This window comes from Sceloporus occidentalis, unplaced genomic scaffold (genome assembly GCF_023333645.1).
Source record: "Sceloporus occidentalis isolate IW3139 unplaced genomic scaffold, rSceOcc1.0.p SCAF_10, whole genome shotgun sequence".
In the NCBI taxonomy this organism is placed as follows: Eukaryota; Metazoa; Chordata; class Lepidosauria; order Squamata; family Phrynosomatidae; genus Sceloporus; species Sceloporus occidentalis.
In genome coordinates this window covers 24,050,730-24,074,732 of record NW_028316990.1, presented here as the reverse complement: position 1 = coordinate 24,074,732, position 24,003 = coordinate 24,050,730, and the positions used below count along the sequence as shown (strand labels likewise).

General features: G+C 43.6%; 1 protein-coding gene across 3 annotated transcripts; it reads left to right on the top strand.

The window, feature by feature from the left end:
* Window positions 1-787: 787 nt before the first annotated feature.
* On the top strand, window positions 788-24,003 carry LOC149306224 (somatostatin receptor type 5-like). Of its 3 annotated transcripts, none has more exons than XM_089539852.1 (2): window positions 788-843; window positions 21,451-24,003. In XM_089539852.1, the coding sequence occupies exon 2, from the start codon at window positions 21,512-21,514 to the stop codon at window positions 22,607-22,609; it is 1,098 nt and encodes a 365-aa protein (XP_089395978.1). In that variant the 5' UTR covers window positions 788-843; window positions 21,451-21,511; the 3' UTR covers window positions 22,610-24,003. The 3 variants fall into 3 exon arrangements, with proteins under 3 accessions (XP_089395978.1, XP_089395976.1, XP_089395977.1); XM_089539850.1 differs by lacking the exon at window positions 788-843 and adding an exon at window positions 17,906-18,034; XM_089539851.1 differs by lacking the exon at window positions 788-843 and adding an exon at window positions 19,819-19,849.

Here is a 24,003-nt window from a genome sequence, read left to right as displayed (position 1 = left end):
TGCATCGCTTGCCAGTCCTGGTAATACCATAATTGCGGAGAGCGAAGGACGTGTCTGTAATTGCTGGCAAGGAAGGCATCTCCCGTGGCAACAGCAAAAGGTATGGACGTATTCTGAAAAGTTCAGCGGAGAGGTAATTGGCAAGGACTATTTTAATGGCTCTGAGGGTCACATAAAAGGTATCAAGCAAAGGCTGTTTGCAACTTAGCTTGTGTAAGTCCCTTTTTGGAGAGGTCAGAGAAGACCATTTATTTGCCTTGTGTTCTCTCCAGAAACTTCATACCAACCATTTGCTGTGCAAGGATTGCCGCATCCAGTTGGAGATTTTGGATTTGGCACGCATCAAGGAATGCCATTATTGTAAGGAAAAAGAAGTTTTTTTAAAGAACAAATGCAGAGACTTAAAGCACTTGGAGTTTATTCGACTTAGTGGCAGGCATGGAAAGTGGCAAAAAAAGAGAGGTGGGATGTAAGGACTGCGTGTGAAGTATTAAAGTTAGGAGTGGATGAAAAGTTAGGAGTGAGTCTTTTCGGTCCATAACAGTTTCACATGTTGTAAATTTGTGCCAAGTTTCTTTACTAGGCCGTGGTGTTTTTTTCAAAGCCATTATAAGCATTTATTTCACCAAAGAAATGCAATTTTCTCTAGTATGCATGTTTTGTTTTGTTTTGCAGGAAACTTGCCCCACTGGATATGCACCTTTTGATCTGAGAAATAGCATCGCAAAATTCAGAGTAGTGCACAGACCAAAATCAGGAGGAGGGCTGGTGCAAAGCAGGAGATGGAGCTACACCTGGAACGGTGCAGCAGACATTGTACACTTTGGGGGAAATGTTGCACAGGTAGGTATTGGATACCTCCTTACACTCCATCAGAAAAAGTTAGCAGCGTTGGTGTAATCCCAGTTTATCCTAATGCAGGAATGGGCAACTTGACAAGGGCCAATTTTCAACCTCAGGTGCTCCCTGCAGGCCAAATTCCTGTTGTTGTTGTTGTTGTGTGCCTTCAAGTCTTCATCTGATGGCAACCCTATGGGGGTAATGTTTTGTTTAAAGGGTTTACCTTTGCCTTCCTCTAAAGCTGAGAGAAGGTAACTTGCCAAAGGTCACCAAGTGGGTTTTCATTCCTGAGTGCAGATTTGAACCCTGGACTCCAGAATCATGGATTGAACCATAGCAGTTAAAGTGGAATCGTACCACTGTAACTATATAGTGTGAATGGTCCTTGAGTGAAAGTCTTGTGTCCTGTTAGATCCAAGGATCGTTCCATCCCCTCTCCATCTTTTCCATCTGCAGTTCAGGGCATTTATGTGTCGAAATGACCTTCCGCTGATGGATTGGTCCTCTTTGGACCAAGCTGAAAGACCGCAATCATCATGGAACCCCTGTTGCTTCCTCCGCATGTGGCCAGGATTTAGACAGATGAGTAATAAATCGTTAACAAGAAAAAGAGACAGCCGAGAAGCGGGTGGCAAAGGATCCCAACTGACAAAGAAACCATGGGGTCTGAGAAGCAAAGATGAGATGGGGAGCAGCATGTTCCAGCGTCAATCAAGATATTGTCTGGCATCGTGTTGAGAACACTCCAATCTACAGAGTTCTGATAAATTGTGCACAATCTTGGATTCGGATTGTGCATTGAAATGAAAGAGGCACCGCACGACATTGACACCGAAAGGCACCCTGTGCCAGAGTTACCCTGCCAAGAAAAACAACAGAGCATGGCTTACTCAGGGCCATCTGGAGGGTTCGTGTGAAGGGTCGATGCTCTGCTCAGCCAGCGCAAGATGGTTGCACTGCCTCGGCCTCCGCAGCCTGGCACTTTCGAAATGGATGATGCTACGGTTCATATAATCTCCAGGCAGCAGTGGGTGATGGGAGGTGTAGTCCAACAAATCTGGAAAGGATTGAGTAGGAAGGCAGTACAGTGGGCTCTCCACATTTGCTTGGGTTAGGGGCACAGGACCCCATGAAAGTAGGGAAAACACAAATAAAAAACAACAGTATCTGGGAATCTCTAGGTCCTCCAGTGCAACTGATGTCAACATTACCAGACACTGACCATAGAAACATACTGGAGGACCTACAAATGCCCAGAGGAGTGTTTTCTGTAGGAACCTCTAGGTCCTCCATTGTAACTCTATGGTCATTTTCCAGTAGACTCATGCTGGAGGACCTAGAGATTCCTAAATAGCCTTAAGACCCCAGATCCTGTTCAGTCTTGGAAGCTAAGCAGGCTCAGCCCTGGTTAAGACTTGGATGGAAATCCACCAATGAATACCAGTTACTGTTGGCTGTATTTCGGAGGAAAGGACTGGCAAGTGTTCCTTGTCTAAGAAAACTCTATGAAATTCATGGGGTCTCCAAGGGTCGAAATACACATGGCCAAGGAATGAAAGACAGGCTCTTCAGGAGAGTCTTTTCATTTCTTAATTATAGTTATTTTTAAAAACCAAATAAGGGGCAGTGGTACGGCAAGTCATTTACTGTTCTCTTTCTTCTCCTGCAGAGAGTGGTGTTATGCCAAGTAAAGTCATTACTATTGACAAAAGCGCTTTGGTTTTTCAGCAGAGCCACTTGTTTCCTTCGCAGAACAAACTAGATTATGCCAAATTTCTGTTTTTGTGTGTGGTTGAGGTCATCATTTCTGGTTCAAAAGATCTGTTGAAACATTTGGCGACATAAAGGCTTCGGTGCACTGGCGACACTAGCTTCCTCCGTGTTCCTTGTTTCTGCATTGCCTTCTGCCACAAATACTTCTTACATGTCCTACATAATCCATGAGGACGAGGGTAATTTAATTCTGAATGTCTGCATATGGCCAGCGGCTTCTACGTCAGAGAGCCAGAACAGACCTGCTCTGGGTTTTAGTGCAAACTCTAAAGGAGCTGTCCAAGATGCAGAATATATCCTGAAAACAAGTTGGAAACTTAATTTAAAGAGTCTTTTAAAAATGGTATGGTGATTTGAGTTAACATGGGTTTAGATTAACATGCAACAGAAAGAGATGCTTCCATTTTAAATCCACTCACTCTGCATTGCTAGAAATTTGGTGGCTGGAAGAAAATTTCATGGTGGGGCAGAATTATTATTGGGGGTTGTTGTTGTTGCTGTGTGCCCATCAAGTCATTTCTGACATACGGCGATCCTAAGGTGAGCCTATCATGGAGTTTTCTTGGGAAGAGTTGTTCAGAGGAGGTTTGCCATTAGCCTGGAAAAGAGACAGTTAAAAGGTGATATGATAGCCCTGTTTAAATATTTGAAAGGATGTCATATTGAGGAGGGAGCAAGATTGTTTTCGGCTGCTCCAGACAATAAGACCCAGAGCAATGGATGCAAGCTACAGGAAAAGAGATCCAACCTCAACATTTGGAAGAACGTCTTGATAGTAAGAGCAGTTTGATAGTGGAAGATGCTCCCTCGGAGTTTGATGGAGTCTCCCTCTTTGGAGGTCTTTAAACAGAGCCTGGATGGCCATCAGTTGGGTGTGCTTTGATTGAGAGTTCCTGCATGGCAGGGGGTTAAACTGTATGGCCCTTGCAGTCTTTTCCAGCTCTATGATTCTATGGCCTGTTACAGACAGCCAAAATAAAGCTGCTTCGAGTCACAGTGGAGTTATGGTGTTTCAATGATGCATGCGTCCTAAGAGTCCAGAAGCCACACCAAAGCCACACTCCAGTCCTTAGGGCTGGAGCGTGGCTTTGGTGCGACTTCTGGACTCTTAGGATGCATGCATCATTGAAACACCAAACCTCCACTGTGACTCGAAGCAGCTTTATTTTGGCTGTCTGTAACAGGCCTATGATTCCCCTGGGGCTGAGAGCATGTGACTGGCACAATGCCACCTAGTGGGTTTCATGGCCGAGCTGTAAATCAAATCCTGGTTTACAGAGTCTTAGTCCAACACTCAAACCACTACACAACACTGGCTCTCTTGTTTGGGGTAAGGCTCACCCCAGCCACATATTTTGCTCACCCCAGCCAGATCTCTGCAGAGGTGCGGCGAATCTACTGTTGGATTTATTCCAGCCTTTGAATGAACTACCCAAGTTCTGAATCGATATTGGAGGTAGAATTTAGCACCTTTAGCTCCTTTATCAAGGTGGAATATATCCCACCATGGATACACAGCACCCCTAACGTGGAAACTGTCTCCCTTGCCTCATCTGTATACACTACAGGGAATGGGGGACCATCTTGCAACAGCCTTTCTCTGCGGCGAACCATTGCAGGAATCATCTCTCCATCCCAGCAGAGCAGAGCTCAAGTTTGTTAGCATGCAAATGAAACTCGCCACCCAGCGCAGACGCGCAAGCCTGGCGTGTAAACACAATTTCATCAGTGTCAGTTGGAGGCAATTTCGTGACTGATTTGTTCCTTAGCATAAAGAGGTACTGAATTGGGTTTGCACTTTTCAAAAAAAAAAAAAAAATCAACAGAGGATAGATGCGCATCGCCGACTGAAACAGTGGCTCAGCGAAGTGGTACGTCAACCCTTCCTTCTCAATAAGTCATCATCATCTGAACCGCGAAGGGTTGCTTGGTATTCTTGCATACCTCGTTCGAAACTGTCCTTCCCTTTCAAACTGGAGGAGGAGACATGAAACCTTAGCATTCCTTGGTTTGTGCTCATCCGAATGTGTAGGAGAGCGAGGAAGGGAAGTGAGACCAGAACATGCATATTTCTTATTAATGAATTGCAACCCAAAAAAGTCTGACATGTATGACTTAACTGGAAGCTGGGGTTTTTTCCCCCCAGCATACAAATTATGATTATTTTATTATGGAATGCCAATAACAGATTAATGGTTTAACCCTTGCCAACTATATATACAGTCAGCCCTTCTTATCCACGGATTTTTTTATCCATGGATTCAAACATCCACGGCTTGAAAATATTTTTAGTAAGTATAAATTCCAAATAGCAACCCTTGATTTTCCATTTTATATAAGGAACACCATTCTGCTAGACCACTGTATTTAATAGGACTTCAGCATCCACGGATTTTGTTATCCACAGAGGGTCCTGGAACCAAACCCCAGCGAATAACAAGGACCCACTGTATATATCCTGATATCCTGGATTTATATCCACAAATCTAGAGTCAAAGGGGATCTTGTTAGGAAAAAATCCTGCCTCCAGCAATGAGTAAGAAGTGTGATTTTTTTTAGAACACTGCCAAGGCTAGCCTGTGCGGAGAACAATGTGGGTAGCAAAACCCACATCAGTGACAGCTGTGGCTTTTCTGTTAATGAGACAATGCACCCACTCTGCATTAAAAGAGCTTTCCAAGGTATTTGCTGGGAATGGGTTTGGCAGCTCAGAGAGTTCTATTAAAATTGGCACTACATCTCAAAGCAGATTCACCACCCCACCGACATGGAAGCCACCAGACACCACTGGCCCACATACCTGCGAATGGATAGGGAAGGTTAGAGAGGGATCTAGAAGTCAGTGCGGTGTAGTGGTTTGAGTGTTGCGCTACAACGCTTGAGACCAGGGTTTGATTCCCTGCTTGACCATGAAACCCACTGGGTGACTTTGGCCATGCCGCATGCTCTCAATGGCAAACCTCCTCTGAACAAACCTTGCCAAGAAAACCCCAGGATAGGTTCACTTTAGGATTGCCATAAGTCGGAAACGGCTTCAAGGAACACAGCAACATCAACAAAGAGCGGGATCTAAGTTCCTCCTGGTCTTTGATGGCCATGAAATGGTCCTTGGTCCCATCACAATGGTTTCATTTTCCATGGCACACTGAGCTCCCTCTTCTTCATTTCACTGTGTCCCATCAATCTGTTCAGCATCACAGATGCTCCTGGTGGGCATGGCCAGCCAGATTTAAAATACGTGGGTAAAAAAACAAAATAAAAATAAGCCCCAACAGTGACATATCTGGCAAGTCTGCAAAAGGCTGGAGATGAAGCTTGGCGTGGGGGTGGTTTTTCTTTGGCGGGGCCACTCCAATGAGCTGTTGCTAAGCAAAGAGGGATCCACCGATGATTCTCGCACAGTGAAGGGTGCTCAGATGACACAGCTCCCTTTGGTGAGTCATGCTTGGCACACAGGGCAGAGATTTGGAGAGGCGTTCCATGCCATCTTATCCATGCCAAGATGTGCCTAATTGCTCACTCAGAAGCAAATTGCAAGACAGTCGTGTCACGGCTAGTTTTTCCTCTGCTCCTCTTTATAATAGGGCTACCTTATAGGTGTCTTATGCATGGCTATGTTCCCCTATGGAAGTGGTTGGACATTTTTGTCTCATGTAGAATATCTACATTCAGTTGAAGGTCACAGAAGCCAAGTTGTGGGTCATGCAATTACATTACACATGGACATACATTGTGCATAGATGCACAAATGTACATGTGCATTTGGTTGTGCATTCCCTTGGGCAGTTGGTCTCTTGGTTCAGTGGTGCAATGTTGCCATTCAGCCCTAAGTTTCTGCAACCAATGCACAGCCATACAACAAATAATGCACAGCTGTGCATGCATCAATTTTCAGGGTGTAAAATGGATGTGGGAAGTTGGCCTTATTCCATTTTGGTATCATTCATATTTATCCCAGTTCCAATGTTCCTGCTAGCTTCTACTCGGTCCTTGTTTGCTTTTTTGGGAGAGGTGACAACCCTGAGCATTCACCGAAGCCACCAATGGCTTCTGCTTCTATTCTGAGGGTTGGTCCAAGCTGCAATGGATCTTTCCAAGGTCTGTCCCTCAAAATAGGTTCATCACCATGGAGAAAAGTTCAAGCTGAAATTGCTCTTTTAAAAGTCAAACCAAAACCCAGAGCTAGTTCATTCACTTCGCTGACATGGATGTCACCAACTGTCCCTGGTTGGTCTTGATCAATGTCCTCTCCACTCCGTACCCACCACACTTTCCCATTAAAAAAGACAGAAGGTATTATTTTGTGAACTGATTTCTAACCGCTTTGCTTTCTTGAAGAAAGATAACCTTAAAAAATGGGATTTGCTGGCATGGCTGAGGCTTGGAAGCAGCCGCCCGACTCGGCCGAGGCGAGAAATAAATTGTCCAGAAGCCATTCTCGAAATGACTTGGGTGCGCTTCACATTCCAGCAGGACATTTTGGCAATAAGTTACTTTCTCCTGACTCACCTCTTCTTGTTAAATTGGAAAATAACTTACAAGGGATAGTGAATGGTTCTTCATTCTGCAAAAAGAATGTGGCATTTCTCATCTCTCCTTTTTTAAAAAAGAAGAAGAAGAAGCTGTAAGCGGTCGTCATAAAAATGCTTTCTGGAGAAAGACCTGCCAGTGGCCTGGAAATCAATGACTGAGGCACCTGGCAGCCATTTTAGGACTATCTGTTGCTCAGAGTTTGTGAGAAGCTTGGTGAAAATGCCTTGTTCTATTCAGGTTATGAGAATGGGCCTATGAAAGCAGATCTGAATATTTGGGACCATGTTCCCTTCAAATGCTCTCTGAGGGGGTCATCCATGTCATAGTCTTTCACATTTGAAGGTACACTGTCTCCAAGAAGAGGACCTTAAAGACACAAAGACAAACCTCTTCCTAGAAGCTGCAAATGAAATGAAGCGGTTATACTTTAGACGTATCGTGAGATAATGTGACTCATTGGAAAAGATAATGTGGAACACATGAGGGCCAACATGGCGTAGTGGTTTGAGCATTGGACTATGACTCCAGAGACCAGCGTTTGAGTCCTGGCTCAGCCATGGAAATGGGTTTAATAGGTCCATTCCATGGGAGGCCTTGGGCAAGTCACACTCTCTCAGCCTCAGAGGAAGGTAATGGCAAACCCCCTCTGAAGAAACCTGCCAAGAAAATCCCATGATAGGGCCGCCGTAAGTCGGAAATAACTTGAAGGCACACAACAACAAGCAACAAAGTGGAAAGCAGTAGGAAACGAGAGAGATCATACTACAAGTGGATTGGTTCAATTACGGAAACCTTGGCCCCTGAGTTTGCCTTGAGGATATTGTGCTTTCTAACTCAATGGGAAAAGATGGTAATGCTAGGAAAACTGGGAAGTAGTAGGAAAAGAGGTCCTACAGTGGCGTCGTGTTGGACTATTTTAGGACATTTCAATTAGTCCTAACTGAGACACTGTCCCACTGTTGCTTCTCAAAGATTCGGTTTGCTAAGGGCTACCTGAGTTGTCACGGCTTTTCTAGAAAGCTTTGTATCTCCTGCGTCCATGGGACTAACTTTGACCTACTATCAATTGTCATGACCATTCAAAAAGGAAAAGAAAAGAGAAAGGGGGAAGATCAAAACATTGTTTCCAGGGGAGCAAATGTGTAATATCTCAAACTTTGAGAAAGCAAACTTTATTTCCAGAATGTTGTCTGGAATTGAGAAACTAACTAAACAGATGGCGAATTATTTCTGGTTGCAGATGGCAAACAATTTCAACCCTCCAGGCAGGTTTCCAGCCTTGGTCACATATATATATATATATATATATATATATATATATATATATATATCACATACGCATATACACACACATATATCCTCTCTGTGTGCGTAGTTCTAGCTATGAAAACTTTTACTCTGGGTTTTGGTTTGAAGCTTTAAAAAGGTGTCCAAGGTACTGAACCATGTTACCCCAACAAGTTCAGCTTGAAAACATCCTTAAAAGTTCAGATCCAAACTCAAAGCAGCTTCCCTTTTCAGCCATCAGCAGTCGCTGCATTTAGCATCCAAGTCTGCGAACAATTCTAAACATTTAAAGCAGAACATATTTAGTACATAGGAGCCATCCAAGGCACTGAATCCATCTGAGACGGAGGTTTCTGTACCTTGGATAGACCCTTTAAAATTCGGACTAAAACCCGGAGTAGATTCCCTCTGCCAACCATCCCTGCCATGCAAGTGCAACCAGCCAAAACTGGGGAAATTTGGGGGGGGGGGGGATGTCAAAGCCAATGGATTTAGGTTGGAACAAGGAAAAGTCATATATCCCTCCAAGGGCACGCAAACTATGAACCCATTTAATTCTCCCATTCTTGTCATCCTTGGGTTATAAAAAGCAATAGCTTCTTATTGATTATGTGGCGATCGTAACTCATTGATAAAGCTCCAGCTTTACAGCCGGAGCAAATTTCTGTGAAATGCATTACCATAAATGCTTTTTCTATATTTATACCAGTGTGTGCTTCATAAATATGAACGCCTCACCCTCAACCAACCATAATGGCCTGGGCATAATTGGTTGCCTCTGGTGATAAACCATTTGATTCTGTGGCTTGATCATGCGCCGAACTGAAAATTAAATGGACTGAGAGAAAAACATATTCACAATTCACTTGGAAGATGTTTCACACAGGGGCAGGTAGAAGCCAGCGGGAACATGAGAACTGGGATAAATATGAATGATAGAAAAATGGAATAAGGCCAACATCCCACATCCATTTCACACCCTGCACATTGCTGCATGCACAGCTATGCATTACTTGTTGCATGGTTGTGCATTAATAGGGTGCACAAACCTTGGGTTGAAGGGCAACGTTGCCCAACTGAACCAAGAGACCAAATGCCCAAGGGAATGGACAACCAAATACACGTGTACATTCATGCATCTATGCACAATGTATGTCCATGTGTAATGTAATCACATGACCCACAACTTGGCTTCTGTGACCTTCAACTGAATGTAGATATTCTACGTTAGACAAAAATGTCCAACCACTTCCGTAAGGGAAGATAGTTGTGCATTAATTGTTGCATGGTTGTGCATTAATGGGGCTGCACAAACCTTGGGTTGGATGGCAGCATTGCGCAACTGAACCAAGAGAACCAAATGCCCAAGGGCATGCACAACCAAATGCACAGGTGCATTCATGCATCTATGCACAATGTATGTCCATGTGTGATGTGTATGTACAATTGCATGACCCACAACTTGGCTTCTCTGTCCTTGAACTGAATGCAGATATTCTACATCAGACAAAAATGTCCAACCACTTCCATAGGGGAACATAGGCATGCATAAGACATCCATAAGGTAGACCTATTATAAGGAATGTCCCTGAACTGAAGGTTAGGAAGCTTCTTCTTTTATATATACTGAACAGGACACCCCCCCAAAAAATCCTGTTATTTTAGGGGTGTGGGCCCTTTCTAAAGACAGAAAACTGTGCATCGTGTGATTTATGGATGTGGGCAACATGTTAATTTTACAGAGAAACACTTGGTTAGCTCAATTGATATCAATACTTTTCATCTGGTATTTGAGAATAACACAAACTTGTTCATAGGCTACTGCCTCATTATCGATCTTGCATATCATGAATTTCGACCATCTTTTATTGCTATTTTCACGGCCTTGCAACACTAGACAAGGGAAATAATATCTGCAATTCTTCATTCCCAGGCGGAAAAATAGGTTTCGTGAGAGCTGGGTGACCCTGTCCAGACAGAGAATGGATCAGAAAGAATTTTTGCTCCGGGTCCCACAGGGATTATTCTGAGGGACTTTTTGGTGAAAAAATCCAGTTTACTGTTTAGAAAATGTTTTTTTAATGCACAGACACGCAAAAAGACACACTGTCCAGAATCCTGTATGGAAGATATTTCTTCATAGGTATTCCTGCATGGCAGAATGGGGTTGAACCGGATGGACCCTTGGGATCTCTTCTGACTCTGCAGAATAATCCCTCTGCAACCTGGAGCAAAATTCTTTCTGATCCATCCTCTGTCTGCTCAGGATCTCCTGACTCTCCAGAAACCTGTTTTTTTCCACCTGGGAATGAATAACTGCAAATATCCTATTATACTAAGTGGACGTGCATTTGAAGGAATTAGAACTGGGCATTTGTTTAACGTCTGTCGCGGAGCCAGCAAAGTGCCCAATGCACAATGGGCATGTCACTAAAAGAATGCCAGCCAATGCCAATATTCAGCAGAAGAGTAATGCATCACAACCGCCATGGAACTTTGTAAGTGCGCATTTACACAATGCAACTGGGATGGCAAATCTTGGCCGGAATAATGATTGAAAAATGTCTCCTTTTCATAAAATTGCATATAGACAATTAATTCTCGGTGTAAAGACTTGTCCACGCCGAAGTCCGCCTTTCCAGTATGAAATGGCACAGTGAATCCACTTTACAATGGGATATTTGCCAAAGAGGGTCCATTGACTAGCCATTGCAATTTTGGCTCTGAAATAATTCAGCACATTCCTTCCTTTTCTTCTGCCTGTTGTTCTGCATTCAAGCAGTATGAGCTTAACCAACAGATGCTCAAAGCGCTCACTTCGTACCAATTACCCGGCTCTTTAGTGTGTGTCATTCTCTCTTAGAAGTCCTCAGAACTGGTTTGCTTGAATTGTTATTGCAGCATCCAGAGTCGACACGTAGCAAAATAATACCAATAGTTCCTCGCCCACCAAACGGTAGAGAGCATTCTGAACCTCTTTCCGGCTGTAATCGCTTGCCTCTGCTGCTTTGCCATATAAAACACAAAAGGGGAAAGAGAGGGGGAGAAACAAGGCCCTCTCCTCCAGAGCTTATTGCAAATGGAAATTTCGCAAGCTCGGTTACTCGCCCGCCTGTTTTAATTGCAATTGTTACAGATTGTAATTTCGGCTCTGAGGATTTGGCAAGAGCTAGGAAATGATCTTTCTTGTTTCTAAATGGCAATGGTTGTTGTGCTCCATCAGCCAGCTTTGAATATGTCTCTGTCTGTTTGTGTGTATACAACAAGGGTAGGCATATCACAGCCTAAAGGCGTATTGCAGACTCATTTGTGTCCTCCGAAGTCTCCACCAGTTCTTCAAAGCCTTCTCAATCCCTCAATATTTCTTTAGGCTGCAGTGGCTCCTTGGTATCTGCTGGGGTTTGGTTCCAGGATCCCCCCGGATGCCTAAATCTATGGATGCTCAGGTCCCATTATATTCAATGGGTTGTTGCTATCATTATCATCATCATCATTACTACTATAGTGGCTCCTTGGTGTCTGCTGGGGTTTGGTTCCAGGATCTCCATCGATACCAAAACCCATGGATGCTCAAGTCCCATTAAATACAATGGGATATTATTATTATTATTATTATTATTATTATTATTATTATTTCAATGAGCCCATGGTAGTTTAGTTCCAGGACCCCCATGAATACCAAAACCCAGGGATGCTCAAGTCCCATTACATACAATTGGATATTATTATTATTATTATTATTATTATTATTATTATTAGCCCATGGTATCCGCCGGGGGTTTCAGGACCCCCATGGATACCAAACTCCCTGGTTGCTCAAGTCCCATTAAATAAAATGGCATCCCCATATAGAAAATAGCAAAATCAAGGTTGGCTTTATGGAATTTATATATATTTCTGAATACTTTCAAGCCATGGATGCTTGAATCCATGGACAAAAAAAATCAATCCATGGATACAGAGAGCCGACTGTATTTGAAGGGAGCTATCCAGGGCCTGTAAATTCAATAAGTTCAGCCCTTTGGGCATCTCCTTTAGAGGTGCCATCATACTGACTTGGGAGCTGGCTGCCACCCTTGGTTCCTTGTAGATCCCATTCACTCATTTTCCTTCTTCCATCGGATAGATCTTTTAAAGTTCTCACTGGATTCTGGAGCGGATGCGATGCTTCGTTGACTTCAGAGTCTCCAGCTTGCGCTGTCAAAAGGAATGAGGCGATTAGCATGTGAGGAAAGGAGAGCGACAGCGAAAAGTGGCTTGTTTTAATTTTGTATCTTTAATTGGGATCATTATCCCCCCCAAAAAGATGTGATTATCATTTCATTTGCGAACAGAAAAGCGAAGCCTGGTGACAGAGGAGCTCATCCTTAGAGAGGAATACGTAAACAGATCAATCACCATCATCCATCCCTACCATTTGCTTCTCCTTAATTTGCTCCCTTGACGATTGCCGACTGGCACCAAGGATGAATGGGCACCTTCGCGCATACGCCAGGTGCCAGCAATGACTAATGCAGGTACATAAATACTGAAGCGCATCTAAATATACCTTCTGCGTTCCAGAGCCCGTTGTTGTTGTCGGCGTGTGCCTTCAAGTCATTTCTAACTTCATCATGACCCAAAGGCAACGCTATGACGGAGTTTTCTAGGCAAGATTTGTTCAAGAGTGGGTGCCATTGCTTTCATCTTAAGGCTGAGAGAGTGTGGCTTGACCAAGCTCAGCCAGTGGGTTTCCATGGCTGAGCAGAGCAGGCAAATTTAATAGACGAGGAGGTTGAAATTAATGCACAACCCACAAGAAGCAATGGCTGACTCTGGAATCCACCAAAGAATGTTATGGGAATGGTATTAAAAATTCAAACCTTGGTCTCTGGAAGACCTAGTCCAACATTCAGACCATTTCAGCAGGCTGGATCAGATACCTTGACTAAGTCCTTTAAAGTTTGGACTAAAAGCCAGAGCGGATTGACAGCTTTGCTGCCACGAGAGCCACCAGGTGTAGCAAAATCCACTCCTTCACCCACCAAAAAAACTCCACAAGGCCTTCTTGGAAAGCCTAAGCAAGCAGGCCAAGAAACATGGGCTGCATCTGCATCTGCACTGCAGAAGGAATGCAGTTTAACACCACTTTAACTGCCATGCTTCAATGCTGAGATCTGTAGTTTTATGAGATATTTAGCCTTCTCTCCACAACAAACTATCAGTCCCAGGATTACATAGCATGGAACCATGGAAGTTAAAGCATTCTCAAACTGCATTAATTCTGCAGCACAGATGCAACCTAAATCTCTTCCGGTCAAAAAACTGCAGGATGGGAAAGTATTTCACTTCATAGTTTTTTGTGGGTTTTTCGATCTATGTGGCCATATTCTAGAAGAGTTTATTTCTAACTTTTCACCAGCGTCTGTGACTGGCAACTCCAGAGATGAGGCTCTGAAAATGCCAGCCACAGATGCCGGCGAAACGTCAGAAATAAACTCTTTTAGAACATGGCCACATAGCCCAAAAACCCACAAAAAACCATGGATGCCAGCCAGGAAAACCTTTGACTATTTAACTTCAGTTTGCCGGATTGTTGCTTCTCTCTTTGACTGGGCTGCAAGGGCTCTCGGTGAAAAGTTTCCCACAAGGCGCCTTCCTGAAACAAGCAGATGTGCGGCTCACTTGTGCACTGACATTTGGTTCCTCCAGCGCAAAAGATTTGATGGGCAGGAGCAATGTTTGCGGTTTCCTTCCCTTCAACCTCCTGCCACTGCTCTGCCTGCCCCGCGTGCCCATATTTCATACTAAGTGCCACCAGTCATAAGTAGTATCCATCAGAGGTCGCGCAGTGGAGGAGTGCGCCTCATCCTTCACGCATTGACACTAATTCTCTGTTTTCGAAATGTAATGGCCGCGGCTCAGAAGATTTATCTCTCTCTTGGAATCTCTCTCCCCTTCTTCCCTTTCCCAATTTGAGCTACTTTGGATTCTTTGAATCATCATCCACTCTGAATAGCGGGATGTAAGGAAAGCAAAGTTACTTTTCTCAACACGTTTTTGCTTGCGGTATCTTGCTTTTCTTAACTTGCATTTATTTTTCTCTGAGAAGGCGCCTTGTATCCTAGCTTTGAGGAGAAGGGAAGGTGTAATAAAACCTTAGGCAAGTCACACTCTCTCAGCCTCAGGGGAAGACCATGGCAAACCTCCTCTAAACAAATCTTTCCAAGGAAAAACCAGGATAGATTCACCTTAAGGTCACCAGAAGGTGGAAGTGACTTTAAAGCACTCAACACACATGCACACATCCTTGGACCAACAACATTTCTGCAGCGTTTGTTCATGTTCTTCAAAAGGAGCCATTGCAGCTTGCATTTTAGAAGAAGCACGCTGAAATTCTTGTAGACATCGCATTGCGCTTCATGGCGCATCTGACTCTTTTTCCATGCACCTATGTAATGGTGTGACTTATATGTCTGATATCATGCCTCTGGTTGGTATACATTTGAAGGTTGCAATTGACATATCTATCTCCCACTCAGTGACTCTCTTTGTTTTACTTTGCCGTCGCTTCCATCAACAAGGGCCACCCAAAACACGAGCGGAATTTAATCTCCCAAATTGAATTAGAAGACAACAGTTCAAGAGCCGAGGCATTTGCACATATCTCTTGCAATCTTTCAAGCAAACACACAAATGCTGACCCAGTTCGGCAGCTTTAATTGCAAAGCCGTAACAGTAAATTAACTTCATGTGGGAAGTACAACACATGGCGCATCTTGATGAAGGAAAGACAGAGCGCAGAACAACCAGAGCCATACAGAACTATACACAGGCATATACTTTTTTCCTGCCTCTTCAAATGCAAAGAGGGCCGGGTGAAACTTTTGCGTTTATCCTTGGCCCAACAACACAACATGGTAAGGTTCGTGTGCAAAGAGAAATGGATGGATGAGTATTGAGATACACCTGTGGAATGACCTGGCATCGCAAGAGATCTGTTACCTACAACATCCACACTGTAGAAATAATGCACTTTGACACCACTTTAACTGCTGCGGCTCCGTCCTACAGAATCCTAGGATTTGTAGTTTGGGGAGGAACCTGCGCTCTTTGGCAGAGAAGGTCACTTTGGAAGTACGCTTGCAAAACCACAAATCCCAGGATTTTATAGGAGGGAGCTATAGTGCTTAAACTGTTTGCAGAGAGATCTTGTAGCACCTTTGAGACTAAGAGCCCATAAAGACAGGCCAAAATAAAGCTGCTTTGGATCACTTTGGAGGTATGCTATTTGAATGATTCATATGTCCTAAGAGGCCGGAAGCCACGCCAAAGCCATGCTCCAGTCCTAAGTGCAACTTTGGTGCAACTTCTGGCCTCTTAAGTCGCATGCATCCTTGAAACAGCATACCTCCAAAGTGACCCGAAGCAGCTTTATTTTGGCCTATCTGTATGGGCCCTAAGTGTTACTTCTCTTGGCTTTTCATAAGCACTTCCCAAAATCCACACGTTTGCTCCTTTCTTGGAAATGGAAAGCTCTCTAGCTTTAGAAAGAAAAGCAAAATGTAAAGAGGAACACAAGAACAAGCCAAATGGGTAGATGTTCCCAATTGCCAAGCAGCCCAACAAGCTGCGAGACACACAATGCACATATTTTATTTGTAGGCTTCATCCCAAGGGAGCTCCTTTGCTCCGAATGAAGGCCTTGAGTGATAAAAAAAAAAAAGTACCATGACCAGACCTGAACTCCTGAGTCAGAGATGCCATCTTGCAAAGACCTTTGGACTCAATTGGACCCAGGGCATCTGAAAGGGATTTATACTGGGCGGGTGTTGGTTATTCCTTGATCAATGTATTTTGAAAGTGCAGGAAGTTGGCACTTTCAAAACCCATCCTTCCAATAATATCCATCACCCACCCAGGACAAAGTACTGGAAGCTGGTCGGTTCGAATTTGAAATGCAATTGCGCTCGAATGACGAACAAACAGTTGGTAAACTGTATACACTTTTGAAGTGATTTGTGGGGTTTTCGGGCTACGTGGCCATGTTCCAGAAGAGAAAAACCCATAACAGTGAAGACAAACCACCCAAAGGGAAGGTATTTTTGCCATACGTCAAAAGGGTCACAGACAGAATAGGGAAACTGATGAGGAAACACAACCTCCAGACAATCTATAAACCAACCAAGAAAATCCATCCAGAGTCATAGTCCGACACTTAAACCACATATGATTTTGAAAACTTTTTAAAAAGTCTTGCAACCTATTTTAAAATACTAATTCCCTAGATATAGCCCTGTTAGTCTGTAGAATCAGTCTGTACAGAGATCGAATGAATAAATAACTTTATTGCGGTAAACCTGACGGCAGGGAAATGTCAAATTAGCCATTTGTAAGCCGCTCTGATAGCCTTTTGGCTGAAGAGCGAGATATAAATATTAATATTAATATTATTATTATTACGGTCGATGACCAGCAAGTCAATGGTAAAATAATACACACAACATAAAAGTAAAAAAGCACATAGAATAAACTGTTTTGGTTTAAAATGGCAGGAGGAGAAAAACCTAGCAACTAGGAAAACAACAAAAATATTTGAGACTCAGTGAAAGAAAGAAGTTGGCAGCATGATATATACTGTGTATATTATATGTGTGTTTGTATCCTGCTCTTTTCCCAAAACTTTGGCCTGTTAGACTGCCAAAATAAAGCTGCTTCGGGTCTCTTTGGAGGTATGCTGTTTAAATGATGCATGCATCCTAAGAATCCGGAACTGCACCAAAGGTGAACTCCAGTGCTTAGGAATGGAGTGTGGCTTTGGTGCGACCTCCGGACTCTTAGGACCCAGGCATCATTTAAATAGCATACCTCCAAAGAGACCCGAAGCAGCTTTATTTTGGCAGTCTGTAACAGGCCTGAGACTCATATAGAAACCCATATGCATCTGAGGAAGTAAACTGAAGTCTAGGAAAGCTGCCAAAGCTTCGAAAGCTTGCAACAAGTCCATTGCGCATTTCGGTCGGCCAATAAAGGCATCGCTAATGGATTTTGGATTTGTTAAATGGCAAATTGATGTTAAACACAGCTACCACTGAATGTTTTCTTTCGGTGAGTCTCAAAGGTGCTCCAAGATCTCTCTCCTGACTGATCCCCTTTTGCACTTTTTGCCCAAAGAAAAAGGAAACCCAGAACATCTAAGAGGAATGATCAAGAGACACAGAGATCTGTGTGACTTTCAAGCTTGCTTGTGCTCCTGAATCTTCACCATGAATCTAGGGGGGGGGGGGGGGGGACGAAAAGCCATCTTTGCCTGTCTAGCATTTCAATGCTGCAAAATGACTTGTGGACCCATTGGAGCTCTCTTTGCAAAAGTGACTCCAGAGGATGCAGCATCACTTTCCTCTGTGCGCGCTCCCGCGGCCCTGTTTGTAAGCCCCGCCCCCTTAATTGCAAGCCCCTCCCACCATGCAACACACACACACACACACAGACACACACACAACCGGTGGCTTTCCGGCTTGCTCTTGCACTCAGCCTTAAGAATTGCAGGGAAGCAGAGCGAGGGGATGGAGCCCCTGCAAAAGCACCTGGAGACTAGGCTTCTGGTTGGCACCTCCAGCAGGTAAAGGGGTTTGTTGCGGGTCGAAAGCGGGTTAAAAGTGAAGCCACACCAAAAAAAAAAACATTGCAAAGGAGCTAGCATTGGGTGGGAATGGCTTGTGGCTGGAGACTCTGGAGCTTCAATATTATTCCTTCTGCAAAGGTTTGGTTTGTGTTTTGTCCTTTTTAAAATTTTGGAGATGGAGGGAAGGAGGGAAAGGAGGTCAGAGAGAGAAAGAATGTTCTGCTTCTGGAAGGAATTGGCTTTGCAAACCTTTCCTGGGTTCTTTCCCATTCCTTAAAGATGCCTGTTGCAGTAGTGCTGTGTGACCTGGAAGCTTGCATCCTGAGCTGTCCAAAAGCACCGAGATAAAGGCTTTCTTAATCTTGGTTTTATCTGTGGAGTCCAAGGCATCCTGAAAAAGAAGAAGAATTTAATAATAAGGATAGGGATGCATTGTTCTGTCTTCAGTTGTTCCGGCATTGTTCTGACTGCAGCCAAGAATAACAACAATCATAACTTAAATGATAAGGATAAGGATGCATTGCAGTGTGCAGCCAATAATATCAAGAATAACTTAAATGGTAAGGATAAGGATGCATTGCAATGTGTAGTCAATAATAACACCAATAATAAATAATAAGGATAAGGATGTATTGCAATGTGCAGTCAATAATAATTATAATATTAAGTTAAATAGTAAAGATAAGGATGCATTGCAATGTGCAGCCAATAATATCAACGATAATAAGTTAAATGATAAGAATAAGGATGCATTGCCGTGTGTACCCAATAATATCAAGAATAACTTAAATGATAAGGATAAGGATGCTTTGCAATGTGCAACCGATAATAACAACAATAATAAGTTAAATAATGATCCATTGTTCTGTATTCAGAACGATGATGCAGCCAATGCTAAGGACAATAATAAGCGAAAGGATAAGGATGCATTGCGATGTGCAGCCAATAATAGCAATCGTGACTTAAATAGTAAGGATTGGGGTACACTGTCCCTGTCTTCAGAGCCATGATGTGGCCACTATAAAGATCATAAAGAGCCATGATGTAGCCAATGATGAGAGCAATCACCAATTAAATAATGATACATGGTTCCTGAACTCGGGGCTGTGTTTTTTGGTCTGTTTGTTGGATGCTTAAGCCATAGGTTTCCCACACCGGCGAGGGGTTGAACTAGATGACCCCTGGGGAGCCCTTTAAACTGATGCATTTACACATAATGCCTGGTGCTTTTTCCTTTGCTTCTGTGCTTCTCAAAAAAGCAGCAAGGTTCAGTGAGTGCTCCTCCATGGGGTCCCTTTTAAACCCACTCCACCGACTCTCTGGGTCTGTAAAAGTACATGCCTCTAAAAGGAGATGCTCTTCTTGCCAAAGGGAGGCATGAGCTGTAAGTGGTAGTGCAGCCCACTGATCAGAGCCTCTAAAGGACATCCAGCTCATCTCTCATCGTCCTCCCTACCTTCTCAGCTCTCCCTCCTCCCCAGTACTGGTTTTAAAAGATCCCTTATTCCTTTGGGTATTTTATTCCTGCATTTGCCCTGGAAAGGAGAGGGATTGATGCTTAAACCCTCAGGAGATGTGCAGGTAAGGAAGGAACCTGGAGAAACAGAAGACCTGTGTGAAGGTCCTTTGACCTTGGCCATAGGGATGGAAGGCTGGACGGATGGGTGGATGGATGGACGGACGGACAGCGAGTCAAGCTGGCATGGGAGGGATTCCCAAAAGGCTTGGGAAAAAGACAAGGGTTGGGTTTTTTAACCTCTCCAGGAAGAAGAAGAAAAAGGGAAAAACCAGAGCCAGGACCAGGCAAGCAAGGTTAATTCCATTTTAATGTACTATTTTTGTATGCTTGCAATTGTGCCGAAGTCTGCCAACTTCTTTCTTTCATTTTAGTCTCCAAGGTGTGACAAGATCTGTCTACATACTGTTTTGTTTTAAATATTGTAAGCCAGCCTGAGTCCCATTTTTGGAGCAAGGGTGGGAAATAAATGAATAAAATAATAATAATAATAATAATAATAATAATAATAATAATAATAATAATAAAAAATAAGTTTTTCCCTGGTGGTTCCCTTCAAGAGAATCTGCTACTCTCAGATAGCTGCGCCTTAACAGGGATGCTCCATCCCTCTATTGTAGCCAGTAACCATCAATGGTCATTGACTCAGAGGATCCCTCCAAGTTCGAGACCCAAAGTGACACCTCTTTAGTGCACCTGCAAACCAATGCACAAGCATGAACAATGCATCTCACAATGCCAAGCCTATCACATCCATAATTTCTGGCTTATAGTGACCCTAAGGTGAACTTACCATGGGGGTTTCTTGGCAGGATTTGTTAAGAGAACATTTGCCCTTCCTTTCCTCTGAGGCTGAGAGAGTGTGACTTTCTCTAGATCACCCAGTGGGTTTCATGACTGAGTGGGGATTCGAACCTTGGTCTTCCAGAGTCCTGGTCCAAGGCTCAAACCGCAACGCCAGGCTTTTTCCTCAATATGTCTTTAACCAGTGGGACAGATATCCTCTTGCTTCAAAAACCAGTGGAGACATGAGATTGCGGATCAAGTTAAGAAAGGTGGTGGAATGAATCTTTATTTCAGCAGTGGGTAAAAAGGTGCATCTTTTGGCAACGATCCTTGGGCAGATCTTAGAAAAGTTACATTGGAGGGACTATAACTTACACAATCACTACTATCTCAGCATAGTCAATGGCCATGCTGGCAAGGGGATTCTGGAAGAAGCAGTTAAATGGTGTTTTCCCAAGTTTGGGGCTTTGGTTTACTTATTGCAGTCTGTAAGCAGTTCCAGACTTTTGGTTCTCCCAGTTTATGATTTATGTGTTCTTCCTCATTGACAGCTTTTGCCATCTTGACTACAATCTGATGTTGCTCAGCCACAGGTGTCCTGGTATTTATCCATGAAATGTCGAAGGGTATGCAACTTCCCTCTTTTAGTCTAAAAGGCATACAATGATGTGTATTTTTAATGCAAAATTATCATTTGTTAGATTTGGCAAAAAGGTAATTCAGAAACAGAACAGACTTATGAATAGATATTATCCTGGCATGAAACGAAAGCACACACTCGATTTCTCTGTTCTTGTTGCTAGATTAACTCTTGTGAGCATCCTAAAACCCCTATGGCTTTTGAGAAGATCCCATTTTTGTTCCCATTTTCCTTTATTTCCTTTAATTTGTAGGAGACGATGGCTGGGTGAAAAGAAAACATCTGCTTAATACATAAATAATTGCCAATCCGGCTTGCTAATGATCTTGATGCATCATGGTGCATCGCAAACAAGGCAGCTGCTTAATGCGTTAAAAAAGAATTTCTGGATTTGGTCTACCAACAACATCTTTTGATAAATATATAAGTTGTGCCCAAATTCACGGCTGCTTCTTTCTCTCCCTTCTGCAGAAAGAAGATGTTTGGGAATAGTCCCTTTTCCCTTTCTTGAAGTCACACTGGGACAAAGAGCATGGATCCGTTGTATTTCTCCACCCTTTTTCTGCATGATGGCAATGTCTCCTTGTCGGCAAATGCGACAGATAATGAAACCCTCGCAGGTTTCCCTGCTTCTTCTGACATCCGTTCCAGCTACATCCCGATCATATACCTCCTGGTTTGTGCCATCGGACTTAGCGGGAATACCTTGGTCATTTACGTGGTTCTGCGTTATGCCAAGATGAAGACAGTGACCAACATTTACATTTTAAATTTAGCCATCGCTGATGTTCTTTTCATGCTTGGTTTACCATTCCTGGCTGTCCAGTATGCCATCTCCTATTGGTCTTTTGGGACCTTTATGTGTAGGCTAGTTACTGCTGTCGATGGCATCAACCAGTTCACCAGCATCTTTTGCTTAACTGTCATGAGTCTCGACCGCTATCTCGCCGTCGTCCATCCCATCAAGTCAACCAAATGGCGCCGGCCGAGGGTAGCCAAATTGACCAGCCTGGCAGTATGGACTTTCTCCTTCTTGGTGGTCCTCCCTATGATCATCTTTGCTGATGTCCAGGAGCCCTATCTTACCTGCAACATGTCTTGGCCCGACCCAATTGAGATATGGTCTGCTGTATTCATCATTTACATGTCCGTTTTGGGGTTCTTCGGACCTCTGCTGGTGATCTGTCTCTGCTACTTACTCATCGTCATCAAAGTCAAGTCATCTGGGATCCGAGTTGGATCCACAAGGCGTCGGCGGTCTGAAAGGAAAGTGACCCGGATGGTGGTCATCATCGTCGTCGTGTTTGTCTTGTGTTGGCTTCCCTTCTACATTGTGAACATTGTCAATTTGATATTCATCTTACCGGAGGAGCCAATGGGGGTGGGGGTTTTCTCCTTCGTGGTGATCCTTTCTTATGCCAACAGCTGTGCCAACCCCATACTCTATGCCTTCCTTTCTGAAAACTTCAAGCAGAGCTTTCAGAAGGTCTTGTGTCTCCACGCAGGCAACGGCATTGAAGATGGAGACCCAACCGAACAGCGGCAGGAGAAGAGCAGTCGCTTGCAGGACGGCATGCTTCCACAGAGAAGCGTCGAATCCAATGGGAACATGCAGACTAGTAAGGTGTAGACAGGGCCCATGACCTGCCAGAGAACGTTTCCTTGATGGAAAGACATGGTAACAGCAAACCCCACCAATGCACCTGTGATGAAAAGGATATCCACCAATCCTCAGTGTACAAAACGTTGGCGTTTCCCCCCTCCCTGGTTAAAGATGTTGTAATTCAGTCATTCTTGCTTCTATGAAAAGCTTCAGAGAAAAAAGAAACATGTTGCACAGACAGACTATTGATTCTTCTTTCATGAGCGGTCACTGTTTAAACTCATCCCAAGCTTTCTGTTCAGAAAGTAGGACTATGGGACAAGTGGGTGATGGCTGCTTCTTCTTCCCCATATGATATAGACACTGGATGGCTCTTGAGGACATCTCTTAAAGCCAGACAATGTCCAGGATGGGGACAATGCGCCAGGGACCTCCAACTGCCTTTGTACATTTGGGGAAGGAGAAGAAGTCATCATCCCTGGAGCACCAACATAGTTATACTGCCGCAAAACCATGCTTTACCACTGGTGTTATTGGATCTGAGCCCAGCTGGCTCCTCAAGCTCTGGGCTCTTGGAAGAGGACCCTTGGTGATATAGATAAGGCCCACATAGAAAGCATGATAAATCTCACCTCGGGGCTGCTTCCAACATACTCAGGGTCATTCCCAAGAGGATGGACTTCTGAGCAAATGAAGCAATTGACAATTCCTACCCCACTTGTTCAAGTCAATGAACATAACTACTGTGATTTCAACTTGTTCCTGACTTATGGTGACCCTAAATTAAACCTATCACAGGGTTTTCTTGGCAGTTTCTTCAGACTGGGTTTGCCATTGCCTTCTTCTGAGGCAGAGAGAATATGATCCATCCAAAGTCACTCAATGGGTTTCCCTGGCCAAGTAGTGATTCAAACCCTGGCCTCCAGAGTCATAGTCCAAAATCCAAATCACTGCACCATAATACCCAAAGCCAATGTCCCGGAGCAGCGTTTGGTCGTTCTCCTGGCCTTTGAGGCTGTTTGGGGTCAAAGATAATCCCATCCCAGTCTTATTTTTTAAATGTAGAGGCACAGGGATGTTAGGGAGATCTTGAGAAAACCTGGAGATAACAAAGAGCCTCTATTTGCCTGACCCTTTTCTTTGCATTTTTGAATTATATTTCTAAATTCTCATCTGGAGTTTTACGTTAACTGCAATGCTACAGATTTGAGGACTAAATATTTTTCACTTTATAGTCATGGGGGGGGACATTATTTATAGGGGCAATGCCTTCATTACCTCTTCCTGCATATGCATTTCTTGTACCAAGAATCAAGTACTAGAGAGGAGTCAATTTTACTTGGAAAACTTGGAGAAGATCCAAACTGCAACCTCCATATTTGAGTAATACATATATCAGACCAACAACAATTCAAATAAAA